Consider the following 22491-nt stretch of genomic DNA (forward strand, 5'->3'; position numbering starts at 1 on the left):
TATTTTGCTTACCAAAAAAAGAAAAAAGAAAAAAAGAATCTGCCTGCCAATGCAGGGGACAGGGGTTCAAGCCCTGGTCCAGGAAGATCCCACATGCCTCAGAGCAGCTGAGCCCATGCGCCACAACTACTGAGCTTGTGCTCTAGAGCCCGCGAGCCACAACTGCTGAGCCCGTGTGCCACAACTACTGAAGCCCGCGCACCTAGAGCCCGTGCTCCACAACAAGAGAAGCCACCACAATGAGAAGGCAGCACATCGCAACGAAGAGTAGCCCCCACTCGCCGCAGCTGGAGAAAGCCTGCGTGTAGCAACAAAGACCCAACGCAGCCAAAAATAAATAAATAAAAATAAAAAAATTTATCAAATTCCATATTTTAAAAATAAATAAATAGACTTGTTTGCCATGTTGAAGATATCACATAGCACTGACTTTTGTGTTCTTGTTTTCTATTTTAGGTCACAGTGTGAGAAACATCCAGGCCTTTGCAGTTCTTCAGAATGCATTTTTAAAAGCAAAAACCAACTTCCTTGCCCACATCATTCTTGATGCCATCACAAATATTTACATGGCTGACAATGCCAATTATTTCATCCTAGAGTCACAGCACACACTGTCACAGTTTGCAGAAAAGATTTCTAAACTCCCAGAAGTACAAAACAAATACTTCGAGATGCTGGAGTTTGTTGTTTTTAGCTTAAATTATATCCCTTGTAAAGAACTTATTAGTGTTAGCATCCTCTTAAAATCTAGCTCTTCTTACCACTGTAGCATTATTGCAATGAAAACACTTCTTAAGTTTACACGACATGACTACATATTTAAAGACGTGTTCAGGGAGGTGGGCCTTCTGGAGGTCATGGTAAACCTTTTGCACAAATATGCTGCCCTCTTGAAGGATCCAACTCAGGCACTACATGAACAAGGTAAAGCACTTTCCATCATTTTATTTTTATTTGACAAAGGGGTTTGAGCAGGGTGTTTTGTTCATGTTTTGCCTGTCATTTTGTTATTGATTTGAATTACTTAATAATGTGCTTTATTATGAGATCCTTGTGAATGTTTCCCACAAGTTAACTTGTTCATTCAACCTCTGTTAGGGAATTGGGGAAAGGCAGGGGGTTGGGGGGTACCGAAGTATGTCGTGGTGGAAGAGAATTTAAGGTAAAAACTGAGGAAAACATTTATGATCCACGTGACCAATGTCTACTACTTTGTTTCTAAGAGGGAATAAAAAAAGCTTCTAGAAACAGTTGGGATGTTTAGGTGCCTTGAAATGTTTTTATTAATTATAGAGAGCAAATATATCTTTTTAGTGATATTATATATACACATATGTATTATCATTAGGTACCTTAAATTTGATGTTTTTCGTCCTTCCTGATAAATCTGTTTAAAGCATAGTAGTATCTGGCACTTAGTATTAAACATGTTGAATGAATTAATGCAAGTTGAATAGACAGCACTATTCATAAACTCTTCATTCTCTTTGCTGCATTAAAATCTAGCATTCTTCTGTTGACCTCCTTGATTAGGAAAGCACCTGTGAGAAGGATACATTTTACTTTGATTGGCATTTTCCTTTTTAATATTTGTTAGGTAGCTCTAGCTTTCTCGCCACACCAAAATGAAATCTATGAACATTGATTTTGACTTCACTTTTGGTAGCTGGTAGACATGTGTATCATTTTTAAAGGCTGTATTATGTAAGTTGTGTTGATGGTAAAAGTGATAGGAATTATTTTTTAAATTATTTAAAAAATGCTAAATCCAGAAAAAAGTAAGCTTATAACTTCTGTGATTTGGACCTTTAATTCTTTTTTCCTAGGGGACTCAAGAAATAATAGTTCATTTGAAGACCAAAAACACCTGGCTTTGTTGGTCATGGAGACCTTGACAGTGCTTCTTCAAGGATCAAACACAAATGCAGGTAATTAGAAAATTTTCTAGCAAATGCTTTGGGAGGATATTACCTCTGGTCTGTCTTCTGTAATGATTCTTGCTTCTGAAATGCTCCTGTCTCTTAGAGGAAAAACTACTGATTCAGTGATGGCACTATCATATCTCTAGAAATGCAATACTTTTGACCTTCCTAAGTTTATGAATGGCAAAATATATAACATTATTATTACTTCAAAATATATTCTTATATTTTATTGTATGCCTTGTGTTTGAAGTATTCTTTCTGTTTTTTTACTTATATAGTACAGACTCTTCATCAAATAACTTTGCTTATTTAAATATTTGCCAAAACATGGTGATTCTCTTAATTATTTAGTAATTCAAGTCAGAGTATTATAATGTTACAACCTTAGGGAAATACTGAAAAGAATAAAACTTGCCTCTCCCAGGTAAAAATGGATTCAGTAAATCTTCTGTTTATCTTTAGTCTCAACTTTTCTTCAGTCTTTTTCTACCTGTCATTAATAAACGGTCCAACTGTATTTATAAAATATCACACTTGCTTTTGAAAAAGTTTACTTAAAATTTCAGCCAATGTCAGAAACCTCCCAGGCACCAATGTCAATACAACTTGAAAGGAATAAGTGATGAGGAGGTGAGTTCAGATGAGTAGGCTGAGCCCAGATCATATAGAGCTTTTTTAGGCCATGCTGAGGAACTTGAATTGTATTTTAAGTGTTATGGCAAGCTAGAAATGAATGAGTTAATGAACAAATAAATGAACTAGCAAACACACAAATGCATGCCTATTTGCCTGAATGCGGAGGAGCCCAACATGCAACATATAAAATATGTCATGTGTCCTAGACACCATGCTAGGCGTTCAAAATGCAGAGATAATTCTTGGACTTCCCTGGTGGTACAGTGGTTAAGAATCCGCCTGCCAATGCAGGGGACACGGGTTCGATCCCTGGTCTGGGAAGATCCCACATGCCATGGAGCAACTAAGCCTGCACGCCACAACCACTGAGCCTGTGTTCTAGAGCCCGCGCACTGCAACTACTGAGCCCACACGCCACAACTACTGAAGCCTGTGCACTCTAGGGCCTGAGCTCTGCAACTACTGAGCCCACTTGCTGCAACTGCTGAAGCCCACGCACCTAGAGCCCATGCTCCACAACAAGAGAAGCCACCGCAATGAGAAGCCCGCGCACCACAACGAAGAGTAGCCCCCACTCACCGCAACTAGAGAAAGCCCGCGCGCAGCAGCGAAGACCCAACGCAGCCCCACAAAAAAGGATAATTCTTGCCCCAAAGGAATTACAACCTGATGAAGAAAGATGTAAACACATAATTGTATAAGTAATTATTTAAGTACAGTTTTGGTAAATGCCAGTACAGAGTTGAATGAATTTAGAAGGTAATACAAACAATAAGTGTGATAAAATTTAATGGGTATGATACTAACATTTTGTCTGTGGTATCATAATCTCCTTATTTCCACTAACTAAATTTAGTTAGCTGAAATAGAAATGTAATGAGGATGTACTAACAATTTATTTCGCAAATTAGCTTTTTATGACATGATCTAGAGTTACATAGGAAGAGACTGAACAATTCTACTGAAGAGTTGACCCTGTAAGACCAAATGTCACTTAATCCATCTCCCAGCATGCCAGACATTTTCACAAAGTTCTTTTCTTATTGACTGTCTTTTCCTTGTTAAGAAAGATGTTATTAGCTGTGTGATCTCAAGCACTTAAAATAGTATTTCACTCATAGTAAGTATTCAAAAATTATTAGCTATTATGATTGTCTAATGGGCACTACTTGACCACCAGGAAGTAAGTAAACCTGGCCTTCCATGTGCTAAATCTCAGGCACATGACTTACACTCACTTCAAGGTTATAGAATTCTTATGAAGTTAGCAAATAGAAAGTCACTAAATAGAGAGAACAGTGGCCACTTCCACAAAATATACTTGACATTTATTCCTTCAGGAAACACTTTTTGAAACACAGGCCAGAAGGAAATAAAGCAGAAACTAACATACCATTGTAAAGCAATTATACTCCAATAAAGATGTAAAAAAAAAAAAAAGGAAATCAAATTAATGGGGGACCAAATATATAAGCAAATAATATTAAGACGGTTTGATACAAACTATTACAATAGTGGCGTATACAAGGTACCCTGAAAGCATAAAGGATAGAACAGTTACTTTGGAGGAAATACTAATTGATGATTTAGATCACTTGGTCCATTTTTTTTATATACTCAAAAGATGGTATTTGACATAAGAATAGTATCATTCATGATCAAAAGCACAGGCTATAGAACGCGCCTATATAGGCATAAATCCTGCTGGCTGTTTGCTAGCTGTATGGCTGACCTTGGCCACTCAACTTCTTGAGAAGTTACTCAACTTCTGCATGTCTCATATGTTCATCTGTGTAGTAGGGGGTGAGGATTAAATAAATCAATCTACGTAAAGCCTTTGGGACAGAGCAGTGCCTAATGCTTTCTGTTATAGCGTTTGTCTTCTTTTTGTTTGTGTGCTCTACTAACTAATAAAGTTTGGTTCCTTGTAATTTTTCTCATTGCAGAATAATTTATTCCATTGTTTTCTTGCTACTGTTTTAGAAGCCTTGTTCAGTTTAAACCTCATTTATTTGGAATATTGTTCATCTAAAAGGCTTTTTTTTTTTTTTTTTTTTAACCTTTGCGGTACGCGGGCCTCTCACTGTTGTGGCCTTTCCCGTTGCGGCGCAGAGGCTCAGCGGCCATGGCTCACGGGCCCAGCCACTCCGCGGCATGCGGGATCCTCCCGGACCGGGGCACGAACTCATGTCCCCTGCACCGGCAGGCGGACTCTCAACCACTGCACCACCAGGGAAGCCCCTAAAAGCCTTTTACTAAACTGATTTCAAGTATTGTTCAGTAAAGCCTCTACATAAAAATATTGGCCTCTTTGGTATCTACCTATGAAATTTCCGAATAGCTAGATTTGGAGAAGTTGGACATGTTGATCATACCAGGACATGCTTTTTTTCTTTTTTTCCTTTTTTTACAGTTGCTCCCTCTCTCTCCTTTTCTTTTATTTTCAAATTTATTTATTTTATTTTTGGCTGCGTTGGGTCTTCGTTGCTGCGCTCTGGCTTTTCTCTGGTTTAAGTGAGCGGGGGCTACTCTTCGTTGAGGTGTGTGGGCTTCTCTTGTTGCAGAGCACAGGCTCTAGGCACACGGGCTTCAGTAGCTGTGGCGCATGGGCTTAGTTGCAGATTCTTAACCACTGCGCTACCAGGGAAGCCCCAGGGTATTCTTGCATAAAGGAAATCTACAGAAAATTTGTATATGCCTTTGCTGACAACCCACAGTTTTGTATTGTATTGTAATTGTAAATTTAAAAGGAGATTTTTCTATTGTAATTTGAAAAGTGAAATAGCTGGGTGGATTTTATGTGCATTCTTTAGAGTTATTCTTTCTACAAAAAGATCAGGTTTTAATTCATTCGGCTTAGAATGTTTTAAGTTAGCCCATATTGTTCTTTTTTCTCCTTCCTCCAAGGAATTTTTCGAGAATTTGGAGGCGCAAGATGTGCACATAATATAGTAAGGTACCCACAATGTCGGCAGCATGCCCTGATGATGATCCAGCAGTTGGTGCTTTCTCCAAATGGGGATGATGACATGGGCACGCTCCTGGGGTTGATGCACTCAGCCCCACCAACAGAACTGCAGCTGAAGACTGACATCCTAAGAGTAAGTTTGATAAGTGTGTTGGTATGATTTTTACTACTAAAATCTGTGGCTGTTTTTAAATTACTTAAAACTATTATGAACTATTCTTGCAATTTTTCGTCAAGTCTAAAATTATGTCAAAATAATAATTGAAGAAAAGCCAGTGTCTCTAACCTGACCTCCAAGGGCCCTGGGGATGACAGCTATCTCTTTTCCCTCTGACTTCCTCTCCTGGGACCCTCACCCTGTTCCTGGCACACACATGACAGGAAGTATAGCTCCCTTCTAGAATCATGTATTTCTTTTATTAAACTTTTGCTTTATTCAGTTAATTTCTCATCAATAATGAGAAATGTGTGTGTTTTTCTTTATGCTGTTGTATGTTTCACCCTGTTTAGAGCATAATGACAATTTTTTTTTTTTTCTGGCCTGGCTGCATGGCTTGTGGGATCTTAGTTCCCCGACCAGGGATTCAACCCAGGCCCTGACAGTGAAAGCCAGGAGTCCTAACCACTGGACCGCCAGGGAATTCCCATAGTGACAATTTTGAGTGTGCATTTCAACTTAAAAGCAAGAATAATCTGACCACAATTTATCTCTTAGACAAGGAAGACATCCACATGCATATCAATATTGAGGAACATTTGTATATTTGAGGGGATTATGGGGTAAAAACAAGTGCCTTCAAAAGTCATTAAGGTTGCCAGCTTTTTAAACATACATTTTCCTCCTTTCTTGGTACCTTTGTAATTGGATTTGTAAAATACTGGTAGATAAAGCCAACAAGAGGCAATTAACTGACCTGTAATTTTGAAACAGTGTTGTTCTGGTAAATGGTGATAACTGACTCTGAGACAGGAGGGGGTCCTGATATTGCTGCATTTACTGATTTCCATTGTGTCAGTACTCCCACTGTGACCTGTTTCAGGCAGCTAATGTGTTACTGAATGTGGCTTGGGAAGAGGTGTACAGTAGCACCCCATTGTATAATATCTCAAGGGCACAAATAATAATAAAATATAGAAAATAACTAAGAAGTACAGTTTTGAGTATTTACTACTTTTGTTTTTGCAATAATTAATTTAGTTTTAAATTTATAGAACTTAATTTTTAATTATGGTTATGTTTTTAACAACTGGTATGCAGAATTCCAAAAATAAAACTGTTGGCTCTCCAGACCAGTGTGAGCTGGCTCCAGCATTCCACTGCTTTGAGGGCATGAAGTAGTGTTGGAAGGCAGCGAGAAGGATTTGGGATTCCAGTTTCAGTTTCCATTTTTGCTTCATTCAGAATTGCTTTTCACTGTCTCCATTCAGTTGAGACAACCACAGACCTATGTAGTTTAATTTGTAATATGTAGTATTTTATAATTCTGCCAATGTACGAATTTGAATTGTAAGCATTAGATTTATGCAAATGGAGTGAATATGTAGCTGATGATTTTGCCTAATTAACCACCTCGCATCTATATCTCCTTGTAACGTTGGCATTTGCTACATTATCATTAATTATTGATTTAAGCAGGATATTAAGTTATTCACGGTATTTGAAATTTTCACATACCGAGATTATGCTGTGATAATGTCACAGTGCCAACAGAGTAACCAGTTTTGAGGCAGTAGGAGGTGAACTTATCCAGAAACACACAACATAGAGTACTTTTGGACTAAGGATTAATAAGCACTGTTTTTCTGACCCCTATCATAATTCTGACCAGCGATACGATTTTGTACATATTACTTTGACTCCTAACTCGTGCTTCCTCATATATAAAATAATACATGTCCAGTTTTTCCCCAGTGTGTTTTTGAAGATGATGATGGTTACGGGTTTTTATGCCAGGCACTTTGCTAAGGGTTTTACATGTATTTCCTGTAAAGTAAGTTCTTATTATTGTCTAGATTTTACATAAGAGGAAACTCTGGCACAGAAAGGTTAAGTAACTGACCACAGTGAAATGATTTTTAATGTTGGGGTCAAAATTTCCACCCAAGCGTTCTAACTCTAGCCCTTGCATTTAACCTTCAGGCTAGGTTATAAGATGCTTAAAAATAACAAAAAGTTATGAAGTCTTGTTGTAAATAGGAGTTGATATTACAAGTACAGTTTATTAAATTTGAGAAGATACGGAAACAAAACTAACTGCAGAATAATGGAAGAAATACACTGTATTTCTAAATTTTATTTACATATACAGATTGTACATTTTCTGTCTTTTAAAATAATAAGGTATAGGTATGTACAGTGGAATCTCATAATTTCTAAAGTATCAATAGTATATTTGAAAAAGGTAATTATATATATGAATATTTAGCTTTTCCCTTTTGCAAATACTATTAGAAATGTATGAGATATTTTAATAAAATGGCCTTTTCAAATGTAATGACTGGGAAGATTGTAAATTGTGTCTTAAGCAAAATTAAGTTCTCATGGTGTTTCAGTTGCTGAAACAGGAAAAAGGAGCCTGTGTATCTGCAAACAGATTTCAAATTGCTGTTTGGGGCAGTATAGCTTCATGGTTAAGTGCATGAGTGGGGGAATCAGACTGCCTGGATTTAAATCCTATCTTTGCCATTGTATAAGCCTTTGGCAAATTATTTAACCACGTGGGACCTCAATTTTTCATCCCTAAAGTGCGGATAATAGTAGTTCCAATGCATAGGATTATTGAGAGAATTAAATAAGCTAATGTATTAAAGCACTTAAAGAAATACCTAATACATAGTAAGTGCCCCATAAAATGTTAAGTAATTTTATAATGTGTTATTTTTAATAATAAACTATGTTAAAAGTATGACACTTCAGAAAATAACTGATAGTTATAAAAGATTGTTTTACCTGTTTGGCCTTAACAGCTATTCTGGGAAAGAGCATGCTTTCAGCCCTCAGGCCGCAGTTCACTTTGCAAGAGAGAATGTCTAATAACTCCTCTGAAGTGACTGCTCTTTCCAAAGCATCGGGATATGGTCATTTTATATGAATCGGAATACTTCAGCTCTTGGCTTCCCTGATCATCTCTCTAATCCTTTATAGAATAAATCATTTTGTATACACACAGTCGTAAGTTTTCATGATTGTGTAAAATTATACTCGAATATGTATTTTACTTATTTAATAAAATTACTTTGTAAAAATCACTGAATTCATTGATGTCATTATTCATCAAATATATAGGAAAAGTTTTTCGGCCAGGATTTGGATATATCCATTATTCTGTCAAAAGCAATATGCGATAGTGTTTTCTAAAACGATCTTCTGCTTTTAATATGGCACTTTTTAATTAGCAAAATATTTGGCATGCTTCATAAGACTGCTTATTCGGTAAATGACAAAAATACTCATATCAGATGTTCACAGAATGGCATTCCCCTTTGACATTCATGTACAGTTATTTTTCTTTAATTTGAATTATAAGTTTGTTTGTGTTGTTTCTTTGTCCCCTGTAGGCCCTCCTGTCAGTCCTTCGAGAAAGCCATCGTTCAAGAACAGTTTTTAGGAAAGTTGGAGGATTTGTGTACATTACGTCCTTGCTTGTTGCTATGGAAAGATCTTTGAGCTCACCACCCAAGAATGGCTGGGAGAAAGTGAACCAGAATCAAGTGTTTGAACTTCTCCACACTGTGTTCTGCACATTGACTGCAGCAATGCGCTATGAGCCGGCCAACTCTCATTTCTTCAAAACAGAGATTCAGTATGAGAAGTTGGCAGATGCTGTTCGATTTCTTGGCTGTTTCTCAGACCTAAGAAAAATAAGCCCCATGAATGTCTTCCCCTCAAGTACACAGCCATTTCAGAGACTTTTAGAGGAAGACGTAATCTTGATGGATTCAGTGTCACCCACTCTACGGCACTGCAGTAAACTCTTTATTTATCTCTACAAAGTAGCCACAGATTCTTTTGACAGGTATGGCTCTGCTCTGTGCTCTGAATTAAAGGGTATACTATGTATGACTTCAACATTAAGGCTTAAATTATAATTTAATCTGAAAGAAAATGAAAACAAATGAATCTTCTCTCTCATTTACTTATCACTTTATTTGTGAATATTACTATTGCTCTGATCTTAAGCTTTTCAGCATGGACATCTGTGTATTATTTGTAAAACCAGGTTAGAGTTAAGCTCTCAATGCACTTAATGGAGCAGTTTCAATGAAGTTTACTTTTTTTTCCCCCCACGTTGGGTCTCAGTTGCTACGCGTGGGCTTTCTTTAGTTGCGGCGAGCGGGGGCTACTCTTCGTTGCGGTGCGTGGGCTTCTCATTGTGGTGGCTTCTCTTCTTGTGAAGCACCGGCTCTAGGCACATGGGCTTCAGTAGTTGCAGCACGCAGGCTCAGTAGTTGCAGCGCACGGGCTCTAGGGTGCGCAGGCTTCGTAGTTGTGGTGCGTGGGCTCTAGAGCACAGGCTCACTAGTTGTGACGTATGGGCTTAGTTGTTCCACAGCATATGGGATCTTCCCAGACCAGGGATCAAACCCATATATCCCCTGCATTGGCAGGCAGATTCTTAACCACTGCGCCACCAGGGAAGTCCCTGAAGTTTACTTTTCATGGTGGTGTTTCCTATGTTTTCTTTTTCCTCTTTATTCTCAAGAACGTTAGGTACATCCAGACTTATTGATATTTGTTATCAATAGAACATAGTTATGATTACATGTATTTTCAGACAGATGATGTAGTCTCAACACTCATAATCATTCCTAACATTTTATAATCCTCAAAAAATTATATATCTCCCTGGGAGACATTTATAGTTCAAGAGTCCATCAGATTAATTTACTCATTCCTTCATTAAATAAGTACTTAACAAACACCTATCGCATGCCATCATGCTAGGCGTTGAGGGTGCAACTCAGCACAAGGCTACTTTGGTTATATCCATCCTTTACCTTAAATACAAACACATAAATAAACCATAACATATTGTGATAAAATCTATGATGTGGAAAATCCAGGGTTCTAAGATCATAAGTCTGCTTTACCTAAATCACTTATTTTCAGTTCTTAAAGTGTGTTTTCAATTAAGCTCTCACTTTGAAAATAATGTGAGAGTGATCATGCTGATCATGCTGCTAATTTGCCCTAAGCATTATCACTTTTAACCATTACCATAGTTTTACTTCATAAAACAAGTGAATTGTTTCTATAATGGCCCCATAAATAAAGCAAGTAACTCTATTGGGTAGAGCTAAAAGCTTTTATATCCTTAACTATAAAATTATCTACTTTGAAATACCTACTGAGATGTTTCTTGTTTCTTATTATTTCTTTGGCCGTAGTATTTAGATAGAAAACACAGGTAATGTAAAAAAGGTTTTCAGATTTTCCCTGCCTTGAAAATAAAAATGGATATATATTGTTAACTTATAGAAACCGTGGGAGAGTGTAGTGTTGAGGGAATAAGGTGTTTTTTAAAATTAAATTTTGTGTATTTAGATTCAACCTCTTTTCCCTTGTTTTCTAACTTATCCTAGTTAGTATACCTTATTTTTAGTTTGCTTCCTCAAAAAACAAGGCCTATAGTACTCTGTTTTCGAATATGTTACATGTTAACATTAATGAATAAGCATCTGCCTTAAGCATGCTTTTCTGTTTCCCTCAGTGCATGTGTTGTAGTCTTGTTCCTTGTTCCCGCTGAGTATGGAGGATGTTCCCTATTAAACTTTTACTGGTATTTCTTGTGAAACTAACCAACTGCCAACCTGGTGTCCTGTTCTAACGTTTCTAAACCACCCTGTTTTGTTGTCTGTAGTCGTGCAGAACAGATCCCTCCTTGCCTGACAAGTGAGTCTTCTCTCCCCTCTCCTTGGGGTACACCAGCTTTGTCCAGGAAAAGGTACTGATCTAATAACAGAAGTCAATCTTTACTTGTATGGGTTTTTTTCTTCTGTGCTCAGTTATATATTAATGTGGATTTTGTGCTTTGTAACTTTAATTATTTTCTTTCTATTTGATATCTTTGTTTTTGTTTTTTAAAACTGTCAGCTTCTGCTGAGTATATTTATGAGAGTAAAATGTGTTGATGCTATGAAGATATGAAGGACATGTAGCATTTTGTCATCCAACTCTATTATTTGGACTAAAATATGCATTTTAGAGGCAGCATGTATTTTATTAAAATTAATTTAGAAATGAGGATGTAATGCCTCTACTCTTTAACTAGAATACTTTTCTCCCTTTTCTTTTCACTTTAAATGTGCTTGGGATCATTCTTTGGCTTTTAGTATTACTTCAAAATGAACATCCCAGCACTGGCTGAGGAAATGTGTATTTTCTCAATCGGGTTCAACCAGTTGAAATGTGATGCAGGCTAACCTTTGAAAAAGTGAATAAAAAAAATCTCCCCTAGCTCCTGTTTTCATCAGTTGTGTGTAAATCTCTTTCTAAACTGATGTAGTCTACCTCACATATAAAGTTTATGACTATAAAGAACCAGCAGTTGATTGACAAGAGTACAATTAAGATCCATTTGAGATTCCATTTGCGACCTGTACTTAAAATGATCATAGTCTGTGCACTTGGCACCAAATACTCTTCCTGCCCCTGTTTTCCTCATAAGCAAGTGCAAGTCCTTAAGTCTTGTATTAATTCTCTCCCACTATGGCTTTTTAAAAATGAATCCTGAGGTTCTGCTATGTTGTTGTTTAATTTTATTTCTGTTGTTCAGATTTTGCAACTTGAACACAGTTGTGGTTAATTTAGTACTAAATTTGAAGTATTTGTTATAAATTTGGTATTTCAGTATATTTTAAGAGTAATATTCATTAGGTATATGGGCTTATATTTTCCTTTTAAATTTACACTGGGGCTTACAACTCATTTTCTTCTAGTAAATCATGGCATAGTTAAATGAATTTAGTATTGTTCAATGTATTTGTATTTAAAAACTACTGTTTCTTTTTTGTTTTTGTAAGAGCAGTTCTTGATTCAAGATATTATGAAATCAATTTGAGTTGACCTAGTGTATTTTTCTGTTGTTAAAATGAATAAGGTAAAAGGTATACTTTGTGTTGCAAGATTCATGTGTGCTTACTATCCCAGAGAACTACTGGATGTTAGAAAAATAGTTTCAATTACTAAATAGTTTTAATCATTAAAAAAAATCATATTTATGATTCTATCATACATGGTAAAGGCTTAAAAATTGCTGTGTTTAAATTCATTAAGTATTAACCAAAAATTACAATACTTTCAATAGGGATTCACAGATTAAAGAGACAAATATTTAAAAGTCTATTAGAACCTATTATTTATTTAAATAGTAGTTTGACAAAGGGAAAACAGCATTTTATTCTATATGGTAGTTATTTAAGGCCTTCGATCAAAAACATTTTTTCATCTTTTGCAACATAGCTACGTATAAGGATGTCCTGTCTTTGACCTAAGGGGAAACTGTCACTGAATCAGCAATTGTAGTTGAGTGTATCTTATCCATGGGAATTCTAATCAGGCTTACAAGTTGATGTTACCCCAAGGAAGCTCCCAGTGCTGTTCATGCTAATAATAAGATCAGTGTAGCTTGCCATTCTGGTCAGGTTACATACATTTTGCTCAGTGATAAGAATCATAAGCTAATAAAAACTTTTTTTACTTCACAGTATAGTAGTTTTTGAAGTTAGAATATCTCAAGAACATCTCAAATTACATCAGCTTATGGGCATCTTTTTTCTTGTGGCAAAACATGTTTTGTCTTGTTTTGTTTGCAAAAGGAAAAGCCAACATTGTGTTAGTTTTATGGCTTGTGGAGATTAAGGTACTAAGGAAATTTCAACTTGTGATACTTGTCTGGCAAGTAAAATCTTGGAGATTCTTCTCTATTTGAAGAATCGGAGGAAAAAGAACTAGGAAACCTTATTTTGGAAAACTAAAATTCAAAATTTTTTTCATTATTCAGAAGGAATAATGGAACAGAATTATGCTGAACAATATTCAATCACAGTCAGAGGAGGTGAAAACAAAATACAAAATAGTAATCAAGACTCTCAGAACATATCTGCAATTGCAAAATAGGTGGCGAGTACTAGTTCTCTTTCGAACATGGTGTCCATTACTTAGTGCCTATACACGCTTGATAATTAAGGCAAAGCAAATTCAGAATTTAAATATTTCAGTATATATTCCCAAAAGAGGTAGATAAGTCTTAAGTATATATGAGAATTTAGATTGAAATATTAAGTAGCAATTTCTTTAAGCCTTAAAAGTAACTGCAACATAAAAATTAACTAAATTTTGCAATGTCATTTTATCCTGTCTTTGCAAATGGTTGGGTCTTGGTTGGTAGTTACCAATTTAATAAGCTTACCACAGTCTCTAAATGTAAAAAGTGGTAATACCTGTGGTAATACCTAAGTGACTTAGTAAGAATTAATGTTATATAATGGCTGTTAAAATAGACCTAATTTTACTTAATAAATACCATACTTTAGATTTCTACAATGTTTGCAGTATTTTACTAGTTTGAGAAGAATAATGTAATTCCTACATTAGAATATTTTTCTATATAAGATTTAAAAGTTTACAACTATAATAGTTACATATTAGTAGAGTTCAGTTTCCAAAGACATAAAGGACTTCTTCCTAGCTATACATATCAGTAATTTAAGTTTAAATGTATATTAAATCAGGCAACTAAGAAATAATTTCGGAAGGCCTGTAACTAGAATATACAATTAGAATTGATGTTTTTTCTCAAAATTGCATTAGTTTTTATGTGTAATGAAAACAATTTTTATGAAATTTCTTAATGGTTTGGAGTTCCTATTACACAATAGAGGAATTAGGAATCTTTTTTTTTTCTAGTTAGGTCAAAATATTTTAAAGAATAAAGGGAGAAACATGGGAGGAGGATACCTGTTGTTAATAAACATTTAGAAAACTATTGTAGTAAGTTTAGGAATTAAATCTTTCTGAACAAAAACAGAAAAAAAAAAAACCAGGGAGTGAAAAAAATGAGTAGGTGGAGGATATGCTGACTTTAAACAGTAGCGCACATGTGTTTTTTTTTTCTTTTTTTTAAGTGAAGCTGAATACTTTCCTAGAATCTGTTAAAAAGAGAATGGTACTTAAAAAAAAAAAAAAAAAGGCAGTGCCAATTCTTTGCTACTAAATCAGTGACTTAAAGCATCTGTTTCCCAAGCTGCTCTTGTGCCAGAGAGCTGAAACTGCGCTGCTGTCAGTGACAGAGCTCAGCATTAGACAAATTATGCTGAAACCAATTCATTGGAACAAAGAGCTCCCATAGGCTGAACCCACAAGCATCTGTTTCCTTGTGCCAAGATACAAAATGTGCAAAACTCATGAATTGCAGAAGAAGAGTATGAAATAGACGGTGGAGATCATTGATGAGAAGAAATGTTGTGCATTCAGGACATGGCTAGGCTTTCTAACTCATGGAAGCTTGTTACGTAAAATATCCCAAGTTTTTAAAAATTGTGAATATTCTCAGTGGTAGGGAGGATAATGCAAAAGAGCGTGAATGTAGTTCCAAATAAGCTAAAGGAGAACTCCCTTGATTCTTAATACATTTATTGACATGTGGCCAGCATTCTGAGCCAACTCTGACTCAGTTGAACCAGTTATAGAGTAGGCCGCTTTGATCTTGTTTGTTCTTGATTATATTACCCATGTTTTAAGGAAAGGTTAAAAACACATAGGAAATTTCAAAGAAAACACTCTCACTGAGGCACTTAATGTAACTTGTACTCTCATCACAAATTATCAGAAATATCATCTTTCTTAGAGCTTTGACTCACTGTAATTTCACCTATTCTTTATATCTGCTGTCATGTCTGTTATTCTTCTTGTTTTTCTTTTTTTCAGTTTTACTGAGATATAATTGATATACTGCACTGTATAACGTTTAAGGTGTACATCGTAATGACTTGGCTTACATGTGTTGCAAAATGATTACTACAGTAGGTTTAGTTAACATCCATCACCTTACATAGATTCAAGGAAAAAATGGTTTCTTCCTCGTGATGAGAACTTCTAGGATCTACTCTTTTAGCAACTTTCAAATACACCATAGAGTAATGTTAACTAGTCATCATGTGCCATTCTTTAATGAAACAATCCAAATAGTAAGTGGTAAAAACATATAAGAGCCTAAAAGACTTGATAAGTTGTTTATATGTGACTCAAGAATTGATAATATATTGTTTTTTAATTTCCCAACGTTAAGGTGTTTTGTTACCCAACCCTTAATTATAAGGCTTTTTTTTACTCAGTGGAGAAAGGTAGTAGAAGATGAAGAAAATGAACAGAGAATGTGATTGAAATTAAATACCCAATTACCCTTCTTTCTTTTCATAGGCATGCATATCATTCTGTTTCAACTCCCCCTGTCTACCCCCCTAAAAATGTTGCTGACCTGAAACTACATGTGGCAACTTCATCTCTCCAGAGTTCTGATGCTGTCATCATCCATCCTGGAGCCATGCTTTCTATGCTGGACCTCCTGGCCTCTGTTGGGTCAGTGACACAACCAGAAGTAAGCTTGGATAGATTGGTTCCTTCCCGTCTTTAATGAGTGGAAGGTGTGACTGCATGAGCAAGGGAGTGGGACCAAGAAGGTGACATGGAACCTTTCTGTGTCACATACTGAAGTAGGTAAAGGAAAAAACAGGATTTTCGTGTTTGAGTCTTAACTTTCCTAATGAGTAGTAGATACGTATGTTTTAGAATACAACTCATTTGTTAAAATGCAGTTACTTCTGGTACTAAAATAATTCTCTTTCTCCTTGTAAATCCTGCTCAGCAGTGGAAATTGTTAAATAATACAGGAAGAAAATGACTGAAGGTACCATTTTGAGGCTATTTATGTATTTTCATTTGTAACACTCAGGAGTTTGGGTGAACTGGAATTTGGGTGACTAGTTTTGTTTAAACTGTTGTATGGTTTCGAAGGCCTAAAGTGTCACAAATGTTAACAATAGGTCATTCTTTAAACTGGTTATTTACTTACCATGAAAAATATTTATACCCACTATTTCTATAAAAATAAAAATATTATTAGTTACATATAGTCATGTAATATGAAAGACTTGAAAGAAAATGGAGTTGAGCTAGGTATGCTTCTAACAGAATGAAGACCAGAAATATTTCCCTGGCCCTGTTCTGGAGTTGCTGTGTCCCTCTAAGTCAGCTACTTAATTCATCTGAATGTAATTTGAAGCATGTAGAGACCTCATATTAAAATAAAAGGTGTGCTTCAACTCTTAAAAGGAGAGAGCTATCACCTATCTTATTAAGAATGCCCTGGTGGCATGAATTTCTTTGTTAACTCCAGCATGCTTTGGACCTTCAACTTGCCGTGGCAAATATTTTACAATCACTGGTGCACACAGAAAGAAACCAGCAAGTCATGTGTGAAGCTGGTCTCCATGCGCGACTGCTGCAGCGGTGCAGTGCTGCGCTGGCTGATGAGGACCACTCACTACACCCGCCCCTCCAGCGGATGTTTGAACGATTAGCCTCTCAGGCTCTGGAGCCCATGGTGCTGAGGTCAGTATGTTCTATTCTTCACATTCAAATAAGCCACCATTAGTAATGGCCGTTTCTAGAGTCTTTATAGTCAAGAGTCTTGCTTTAATAAACATATATTCAGTTATCTGTGGGCAAAACCAAAACACCACAAAAATGGGCAAAATGCCCAAAATATTGCACTTAGAAACAGATCAATCTAGTTATTAGTAAACAGGATGTTTTTGTCCATTGGTCATTTCTTCTGCTTGAATCCAGCAAACTCTCACTTCCCTTTAAAAATGGAGTCATGTTATATTTGTATGACTTGCATCTACTTCATAGATAAGAACATTTTATGTGGACGAACTCTTTTAAGAAACACTTTTTAAATTTTAAAATAATTAGAGATTCAGAGGAAGTTGTAAAGGTAGATCAGAGAGATTCTGTGTCCCCGTCATCCAGTTTTCCCCAGTGGTTACATCTTATGTAACTACAGGACAGTATCAAAGCCAAGAAACGGACATTGGTACAATGTATCCACGTATGCTACAGTTCCCCTGTTATTTATCACTTGTGTCAGATTGATGTGCCATCACACAATTAAGATGTCACAAAGATCTCCCCAGTGCTCCCTCTTTATTATCATAGCCACTCCCCTAACCCCCGCCATCTCTAACCCCTAGAAACAACTCTGTTCTCCATCTCTGTAATTTTGTCACTTTGAAAATGTTATGTAAATTGAATCATACAGTATATGACCTTTTGTGATTAGCTTTTTTCACTCGTTATAGTGCCTTTGAGATGCATCTAGATTGTTATGTATCAAGAGTTTGTTTCTTTGTATTGCTGAGTTGTAGTCCATGGTGTGGATATACCTTGCACAGTTTAGCCATTCGAGAAATAGGTATATTTGAATAACCTTTTTTAATATAAGAGAAACAGTGCTCTGTGTTTTAGGGATAAAACAACATTAAAAAAAAAAACTTTCCTTGAAATTACCTAGCCAAACAGATTTAATGTTTAAATCATCTTGTCCCTCCTTAAAAAAATACTCTCATATATCTTGTTACTTTCAGCTGCAACTGAGGAGCCCGCCTACTGCAAATAAGGCCCAGTGTAAATAAATAAATATATATATTGTTAAATAAATAAAATAATTCTTTTCTGCTGTTAAAGTACTCCTTTTTCATAAAACTTTTGGAACTTTCTTAAGAATGGTTGGACTCTATTTGTAATTTATATTTTTTAACTGACTCCAAGCTAAGAAAAACCTCTGTGGTTAACATTTGTTAAACAGTATTGTACAGGGCAGTGTGCCAGGCCTTAGTAATACCAAGATGAATGACAGAGTCTCTGCTCACTTTGTCACATTATGAATATATTCAGAGACCTAAAGTTTTGAAAACAGCATGGAGATTTTCCCATGATCCTTTTTGATGATCTGCTACTTTAAAAGTAGAGAGACTGAATGAGAAAAAGAGACTATCTCATACCTAATGCTTGTATTTTACTAAATAACTTGTACCGCCTACTTAGGTAAACAGAGGAAGCAATGGAAACCAACCATTTGGACATGCTCAGTTTTCACAGTGAATGAATTAGGTGAATGCAAAGGTCACATGATGGTATAGGCACCTAGCTGCTGGCAAGCCATAGATTATGAGCTAATTGTGTATCACACTCTATGTGAAAAACTGGCAAAGGGTACCTGACCTTTAAATATTTGTTTTTCCTGCTGTAGGTAATTGAAAATTCAGAGAAGTATTCTTTCTTTTATTTTTTTCCTTTTACATGATGCTGTAAATGACTGGATATAAAGGGCTTCTATTTTTGTAACCCCTTGACAATTCACTATATTTCTGCCATCACATTCCAGGAGAACATGCTCCTCAGGTTTCCTTTGTAGCTTTTCACAATACTTGGTGCTCTTTTCACTGCTTGATGAATTAAAATATAAAATTAGCATTGTATGTTATAGTAACTGTTCAGATTGCTTTAGTATTTTTAATTAGTCTGTTATAATTCATTAAGTCACATTTTTTGTGTGTTTAGTTTATGAATTATATAATGTTCCCAATCAAGGAATAACTTTGCTTTGTCTCTTCTTTAGGGAGTTTTTACGTTTGGCAAGTCCATTAAATTGTGGTGCCTGGGACAAAAAACTGCTAAAACAATATAGGGTACACAAACCAAGTTCACTGAGTTATGAGCCAGAGATGAGAAGTAAGTTGACCTTTGAAGTTCCCTTTTTTGGTTTATCTTATATATGAAAATCATGTAAGGGAAGAAAATTATTTCAAGAAGTTCGACTGTAAAAGAAAAGAAAGGGAAGGGTTTGTTGTTGTTTTTCATTTGTTGTTATTTAAATAGAAAAACGTAAGATCTCATTGTTTGACTGGAGAAGCGGGCAGATGGGGGTGGCAAAGGAATCAGTGATACAAGCAAGATCCAGAGGAGGTGAGAACTATGTGCAGAATAACCCTTGGCTTGGAAGGGGGAATACCTCTTTCTCAGAAGATCCGTAATTTCTTTACCTTTCTCAGTTAGCCTTTGCTGCCTGAACTAGAGTGGTTGACTGGGCTATTCACAGGCTGTGGCTTTGCAGGACAGCTGGTGCAGGAGGACATGGAGGACAGGAAATTTAAAATACTAATAAAAGTAGTCAAAGAGAAACACCAAGGAGTATAGGATAGATAGGGGAAGAAGTAAAGTCAAGCAGCTAGTGATAGGCTGGGAGAAAAGGGATAGATCACTGGGCTGGAGAAGAATGGCTAGGCTAAAAAGCAAATGTAGTGAGAGAAAAAGAATGGGTGAACTGGAGGAATGAGGTAGGGTAATGGCAATCAAAATTGGAGTGGTGAGAAAAGCAAAGAAAAGGACTGTGCCCAAAATTTGGCTCTGGAGTAAAGTAGAGGTAAAGCTTATTGGAGGAAAGGTGATCATAGAAGGGAGGTGTTAGATAGGTTGTTTATGTGGACCTTGAGATCCCCCAGTGCACTGGTAACAATTAGTATAAGGAAGAGGTGAAAATGAAATGCCAGCATTAGTAGGTGGCAGTTTCATAGAGAGGTGTGTGATAGGATTGCTGATGCAGAACCTCCAAGGAAGAGAAGTTTTTGCATTAGGCTGATGCAAGGATGATGGAGAGGGGTGTGTTAGAATGTAGGCACTGCCTACCCATCCAGCATAGACCATGGAGGAGCGTCAGATTCCATCCACTCAAGAGCTGTGGGGAAAGAGTACTCTCAATAGAGACCTCAGATGCCCTGGATTTCCTCCCAGTATTAATTCTATAGTTTGGTGGGTTTTAACTTTACAATTTATTTTGTCTTGTTGTTAGCCATAATTAAGGCATTTGTGTTAATGGATTGAAATAACCGTTACTAGTGAAGCAGGAAAGAATGGAACCTAGAAGAGTAGAATGCCTGTTCTTCAAGCATATAGTAATCATTTAGTTCAACCCTTTTTTTTTTTAGGTGAGAATCAAAGAGATTAAACAACCTTCAACCATTATTTCAACCTCAATACTTCCTCCTACAATTTATTAGCAGTGATAAGTGAATACTGTGTTTTGGAAACACTAAGACCTTTTGAGTTCCAACACAGTTTTATTGGAAAACAGTATTTCAATTTTTCTTATCAATTAATATACATCCCCTGCATTTATATATTTTTGTTGTTGTTGTTGTTTTTGTACTTTACGCAGTTCCTTAGAATTGACAAAAAATAGTTCATTTCTCTAAGAATATTGAAATATTTTTATGGTTGCCTGACTGCTCAGCACACTTAAGAGGGAAATAATTAAATTCATGTGGTTTATCTTGAGAGGGAATATTTTCTCCATTACATTTATAATGTATTCCTGAAAGAATAGAATGCCTGTTTAAATTTTATTTTTTTGTTCTTAAAAGTGTTACCATTTGCATGCATATAGGAATTTTAAAATTCAAGTATTTTTGTGATCACGTGTCTAATTTTAATAGCTATATGGAAAGAATTAAAAATGGGGAGAGGGCATCCCTTGTGGCGCAGTGGTTGAGAGTCTGCCTGCCGATGCAGGCGACACGGGTTCGTGCCCTGGTCCGGGAGGATCCCACATGCCGCGGAGCGGCTGGGCCCGTGAGCCATGGCCGCTGAGGCTGTGCGTCCGGAGCCTGGGCTCCACAATGGGAGAGGCCACAACAGTGAGAGGCCCGTGTACTGAAAAAAAAAAAAAAAAAAGGGGGGGGGGAGAAAATGGGAGAAGCAAGTTTCTCCTATTTATCTCCGATTTTTTTAAATAAGAAAGATGACCTGTTTCTTTCCATTATAATACTTCTCAAATATTTTGTTTTCTTCTAAAAGAGAAATAATAAATTACTTTGTGAAATAAAAGTATGATCTGGTTTTTATAAACATCATTAAGTGTAGCTTATAATTAAATTTTACTGTAGCAGTGGCTTGGATAGTGGTCATTGGTTACTTTTATTCTTTTTCTATCTGATCTTTACTTGTACTCTAGTTTCCAACATTTCTGCAATGTGTTTATTACTTTAGTAGTAAATATAAGTAAAAAATGTGCTATTTAAGTTTTTAAGTGAACATAAATTACATTAAAACTGGATAATAGGGGCTTCCCTGGTGGCACAGTGGTTGAGAGTCCGCCTGCCGATGCAGGGGACTCGGGTTCGGGCCCCGGTCCGGGAGGATCCCACATGCCGTAGAGCGGCTGGGCCCGTGAGCCATGGCCGCTGACCCTGCACGTCCGGAGCCTGTGCTCCGCAATGGGAGAGGCCACAACAGTGAGAGGCCCGCGTACCGCAAAAAAAAAAAAAAAAAAAAACAACTGGATAATAGCTTTGGAGTTTAAAAATAAAATTATTGTATATATTGAAACTGAAGAGTATATTTAAAATTAATCAGCCTTGTTAAAGTCACTATTTTAGAAATCTATATGATATTTTTCTCAAGAGATTTTCTTTGACTTATAGGTAGTATGATCACATCTATGGAAGGTCTGTGTTCTGATAGTGTCTTCAGCTTACATGAAGATAACCATTACCGCATAAGCAAGAGCCTAGTGAAATCTGCAGAAGGAAGTACTGTACCCCTGACCAGGGTGAAGTGCTTGGTCTCCATGACAACCCCACATGACATCAGACTTCATGGGTCATCAGTTACTCCGACTTTTGTTGAATTTGACACATCCCTTGAAGGGTTTGGGTAAGAAATTTGCCAGGTAGCCAAGCTATATTATATTTCATGCCTCAGTCTTGCCTTTGAGAAATAGATCTTTGGTTTTAAATCTACTTGATTAAAATTTAGTATATGCTATATATTTTCAAATGATTGAGTTCCTTGAGCATGTTAAGATTTTTGGATTTAATTGTTCTTAATTATTTATTATACTA

General features: G+C 36.3%; 1 protein-coding gene across 8 annotated transcripts in view; it reads left to right on the forward strand.

Annotated features, from left to right (window-relative positions):
• WDFY3 (WD repeat and FYVE domain containing 3) overlaps positions 1 to 22491 on the forward strand; it is a 256297-nt gene that overhangs the window by 126928 nt on the left and 106878 nt on the right. For 7 of the 8 annotated variants that reach the window (XM_029234758.1, XM_029234756.1, XM_029234757.1 and 4 more), the window contains 9 exons: positions 457 to 924; positions 1827 to 1928; positions 5469 to 5662; positions 9088 to 9545; positions 11391 to 11474; positions 15950 to 16127; positions 16926 to 17140; positions 19212 to 19324; positions 22072 to 22303. In XM_029234758.1, the coding sequence (XP_029090591.1) occupies positions 457 to 924; positions 1827 to 1928; positions 5469 to 5662; positions 9088 to 9545; positions 11391 to 11474; positions 15950 to 16127; positions 16926 to 17140; positions 19212 to 19324; positions 22072 to 22303 (2044 nt within the window). The remainder of the gene's footprint in view (positions 1 to 456; positions 925 to 1826; positions 1929 to 5468; positions 5663 to 9087; positions 9546 to 11390; positions 11475 to 15949; positions 16128 to 16925; positions 17141 to 19211; positions 19325 to 22071; positions 22304 to 22491) is intronic. The other variant, XM_029234755.1, reaches the window with a different exon arrangement.

Source organism: Monodon monoceros, unplaced genomic scaffold (genome assembly GCF_005190385.1).
Source record: "Monodon monoceros isolate NGI ecotype Baffin Bay Population unplaced genomic scaffold, NGI_Narwhal_1 Super_Scaffold_20, whole genome shotgun sequence".
NCBI lineage: Eukaryota > Metazoa > Chordata > Mammalia > Artiodactyla > Monodontidae > Monodon > Monodon monoceros.